We start from the raw sequence: 4,775 nt of genomic DNA, 5'->3' as shown, positions 1-4,775 counted from the left end.
TACATGTTAATAACTTGATTGGAATTATAACCTTGAATTGACAGTTTGATACTTTGAAAATTTTGAGCCAGCCCTACCCCCAAGGGCTGTAGGGTGGGGCTCAAAGGAGTCAGTGTGCTAAAATTTCTTCATTTTCCTTGTTTAGAATCAGAGGTGCTAGTTTCAAATCCTTTTTAGTCTTAAATCTGTATGCTAGATATTGAGTAAGGTGGTTTTATTGTTTTTTGTCACTTTGAATAATATTTCTGTTCATGTTAAAAACAAAATCAACTCTCTGTATAAATATATCAGGTGACCGTAAGGCCCATGGGCCTCTTGTTGAGAAGTACGTTTTCTGTGATATGTGTATAATGTGAGTTTAATCTGTTGGCAGGATTAACACACCTAGAAAGCAGGGTGGACTTGGGAACATGAAGATCCCGTTGTTAGCCGACAAAACATTAGAAATATCCAGGTCATATGGAGCACTAAAGGAAGACGAGGGTATATCTTTCAGGTGAGATTATAAGGCTGGAAAATCACTGTTTCCACTCTCTGATCTAATAGAAATAAGGTACTGTAATCATCTCATTACATTAAAGGTTTGAGGGGAGAAAGGCTTCTACCCATATGTATATGTATGATATGCCATCGTCTTCACTCTTGCCGCTATATTTCGTGACCAATATTCATTCTTAGTTTAAATATGTGCAACATCAGTCAAAGGTCAAGGCCACGTCATACTAAAAACAAAATTCCACAATCACACTCTTCGTCATCCCCAGCTGCTGCATTCATTGACAGACATATAGGTGTCATCAAGAGGTCATAATTGCTGAAAATAGAATACCACCATCCCACCACTCCTTCAGGACCTTATCATCACTCTACCAGCTTCAGTTCTTAACAGATTTTCTTACAACTTCATAGCCGTACATTGAACATGTTCTAAACTGGCATCATCAGTCAAAGGTCAAGGTATTACGGGAGATTGGTTTTCACTTTTACACTCATAATCATCTGTTCAACAGCAGTCTTTCCTAATAGATTCCATAACGCTTCACAATAATGCTTGCCTTGGTGAGAGTCAAAAGTCTAGGATGCTGTTACTGATAATACCCCTTCACTGTCAATTCATTCAGGGTTTCAGTTCACCTCCATATGAGTGTATATAATCTCTTAAAATGGCTTTTGATCCTCAAAATGTTAAAGGCTTGCCATATAAAGTATTCAGAGTTAGATTTATGCCTGATTTAACCCCTAACTTTTATGCTTTGCAAAAACATTGCTCATTGTCATCACTCGTTACAGGTTTTCTTGACAGATTTTCATGAAACTTTTCTGTACTTTTTGCCCTGATTGGAGTCAACAGTCAGAAATGAAGGTCACTGTTACTAATTTATATCACAATTTCGCTATCATGATCGTCCTCGTCACTTTAGCGGCTTCTGAACACATTTTCATAAAACTGACCTGTTATGTTTGCTTTAATGGGTGTCGTTGGCCAAAGGTCAAGGTAGCTTAAGATTATAATTTTACATAAATCGAGGATCTGTCTTAAGTTTCCTTTCATATTAGATTTATTATACAAGTTTAAGATTTTTCAAGTTTGCGAGCTTCTGGCGAGCAAATGTAAGAAATCCAAAATGAGTATTTTGCACTTGGCCGCTTCTGAAATGATGAAAATGGCGTCAGCTTCACAATGACATGACGTCACATTGATTGTTCCTTTTCAATTGTGACGTCATTTCTGGAGTGATATTACATACATTACATAAACATAATTTATGTGATGGCTTTATGACGCTGCATAACATGGTATTTATATGATAAATGCCAGTATTGTATTGATACACGGTTTTGTTGTGAATACACACAATATTAATTTAGGGTTAGGATGGGTGTACCATTTCATGATCCCAGTTGCTAATGTTTGCTTTAACAAAATAGGTGCAGACTTGTACTATATTAGATATTTAATTGTAAGAAATGTTCGGTATAGTCTTGAGATGATATATCATGTACGATTATCTTTTGTCAACAGAGCCCTGTTTATTATTGATGGTAAGGGAAACCTACGCCAGATCACCATGAATGATCTACCAGTCGGGCGCTCAGTAGATGAGACTCTCCGACTTGTGCAGGCCTTTAAATTCACAGATGAGCATGGGGAAGGTAATGGTCACTTCCAGTTCTGGTTCATTGATGAAAGGATTCAATTGATTGAATCTCATTTACCTTTGTGTTCAAATTATTTCTTTAGGTTGTTGAAATTGTTGTAAAAAAAGTATTTTTTAACCCAAATTTGAACAAGGTTAGTTATTTTCCTATGGTTATTGCTATGATGCATTGTCTGTTTGCAAATATTGGGGGGGTTCATTGAAAAAACTTTTCCTCAAGAACAGCAATTCAGAAACTCATTTACTTGTTATTAAGTATAAATACAAATTTCTAAAAAAGTAAATAAAGGAAAAAAAGTCAATACTTGTTTGGGCCTTTTTTGGTGGTTTTGATAATGTTTTTGCTTTAATGCCCTTGCAGACTTTCACTAATGTGTGATTTCTATTTTGCAGTGTGTCCAGCTGGATGGAAACCTGGGAAGGACACAATCAAACCTGATGTGAAAGGAAAGATGAGCTACTTTCAGAAGCAGAATTGACCAAGCAATCTTCCAGAACTGTTGATGTTGTTTAATTATTGTTATGGATGTTGGGTGTCTGTTTAATGTGACATAGATCAAAAACTCTGTACCAGTAACTCCGCACCAGTGGGATGTATGTTTACTGCTCCAGATATTGACCATAGAGCAATAATTGTCTATAAATCTCTTGTTTTCCAGTAGACTGGGTACTCACACAGGCTCCGGAGTACTCCCAGACTCATACACGCCTCTCAAGTTTATCTACAATCATCGGCCAAGGAGACCTGAACAATTATGAGACCAATTTGTTAGTTAAAATATACAATACTTTTTTGCTAGATGTTTTGTTTGTTTTATACTCTGTCTTTTGTTACTGTTTACAAGTTTTTCTGATTCATCAGCTTTTTATGTTGAGATCTTATTTTGTTTTATGAGGATTAACGTTCAGTAATGTACTTGCCGCATTCAGTCTGTTAGTGACAGGTTGCTGTAGACGTGCCTTTTTCGTTGTAAATGTGTGTAACTTGTCAGGTATCCATGTCATGATCATGTGACTTATCATTCACATATATGTATAATTCTGAATCCACCCCCATCTTAGGAATGAGAAAAGTGTATATGTGGCAGTCGTTTACTATTTTTTTGTTGACTTCTAAACGTTTTCAGTATTAACAGATGACCAAAATATTTTTGCCCATTGAAATTTTCAGCTACAAAAACAAATCATGATATCATATTGTTCCTTTTTGTAAAGGGGTCGAAAATCCTTGATAACTTCAGAGCACAGCTTTGGGAATATTCTGTAGAATCTAGGGACAAAAGCTGGAGTATGGTGCATTGTTTTACTAGCAGTAATAAAAACTGGTCCAGTGCTCTTTTCCAATGATAATATTCTCATTCTTTAGAATTTTGTCTATAAGTTTTGACTGCCTTTACAATCAGTAAAGATCATTACAAAAAATGTACCTGTGCCTCACAGATCTTCTTACCTAAATGTTTTCATCATCAGTTAGTTCAGTAAGTGCTTCTATCAATCTATGTGTGTTCTTTTATTAGGAATAAATAAATAAATAAAAAAGTTTGTGTATTTTTGTTTATGTTCATTGACCCTGTTCTATATCCATGCATTGTCATTTCATTTCCTGATCACTTACCTTCTAGACAACAGTAATTATTCCAAACTACTAGACAACAGTAATTACTCCAACCTTCTAGGCAACGGTAATTACTCCAAACTTCTAGGCAACGGTAATTATTCCAAACTTCTAGACAACAGTAATTACTCCAAACTACTAGACAACAGTAATTATCCCAAACTTCTAGACTATGGTAATTATTCCAAACCTCTAGACAACAGTAATTACTCCAAACTTCTAGACAACAGTAATTATTCCAAAATTCTAGACAACAGTAATTTTTCCAAACTTCTAGACAACAGTAATTATTCCAAACTTCTAGACAACAGTAATTATTCCAAACCTCTAGACAACGGTAATTACTCCAAACTTCTTGACAACAGTAATTATTCCAAACTTCTAGACAACAGTAATTATTCCAAACTTCTAGACAACAGTAATTACTCCAAACTTCTAGACAACGGTAATTATTTCAAACTTCTAGGCAACGGTTATTATTCAAAACTTTTAGACAACAGTAATTACTCCAAACTACTAGACAACAGTAATTTTTCCAAACTTCTAGAAAACAGTAATTAGGGCCCCGATGTAATTATTGACCGATGTTCATAAAACTTGGTCAAGATGTTCAGTTCACAAAAATACACTTTGAGGTAAAAGGTCAAGGCCATTATTAGCTCACCTGGTTCGAAGGACCAAGGTGAGCTTATGCCATACCGTGGCGACCGTCGTCCATCCATCCGTACGTCAACAATTTCTTTATACTACTTCTTCTTCTTAACCACTGGTTGGAATTAAACTAAATTTGACTGGAAGCATCCCTAAGTGGTGGGGATTCAAAATTGTACAAATGGTGGGGCTGAGGGGCAGGGCCAAAAGGGGTCAATTTGGCCATATTGCTTTAAGCGACTTCTTCTCTGGAACTAAGAAGTGGATATCAACCATATTTGACTGGAAGCATCCCTAGGTGGTGGTGATTAAAAATTGTACAAATGGTGGGGCTGACTCCCCAGGGGGCT

At 36.0% G+C, this 4,775-nt stretch overlaps 2 protein-coding genes across 2 annotated transcripts in view; both read left to right on the top strand.

Moving 5' to 3' along the window:
- Positions 1–3,701, top strand: part of LOC110456587 (peroxiredoxin-2-like) — a 19,163-nt gene extending 15,462 nt beyond the window's left edge. Inside the window, exons 4-6 of the mRNA XM_021507410.1 lie at positions 374–496; positions 2,024–2,154; positions 2,553–3,701. Of these exons, the coding sequence (XP_021363085.1) occupies positions 374–496; positions 2,024–2,154; positions 2,553–2,638 (340 nt within the window). The 3' untranslated portion in view covers positions 2,639–3,701. The remainder of the gene's footprint in view (positions 1–373; positions 497–2,023; positions 2,155–2,552) is intronic.
- The window catches only part of LOC110456586 (uncharacterized protein C8orf76-like), a 44,512-nt gene that overhangs the window by 15,615 nt on the left and 24,122 nt on the right, over positions 1–4,775 (top strand). The window lies entirely within an intron of this gene.

The sequence above is a fragment of the Mizuhopecten yessoensis genome, unplaced genomic scaffold (genome assembly GCF_002113885.1).
Source record: "Mizuhopecten yessoensis strain PY_sf001 unplaced genomic scaffold, ASM211388v2 scaffold8811, whole genome shotgun sequence".
NCBI lineage: Eukaryota > Metazoa > Mollusca > Bivalvia > Pectinida > Pectinidae > Mizuhopecten > Mizuhopecten yessoensis.
Note: the sequence above shows the minus strand (reverse complement) of the source record. Positions and strands in the feature narration are given on the sequence as shown.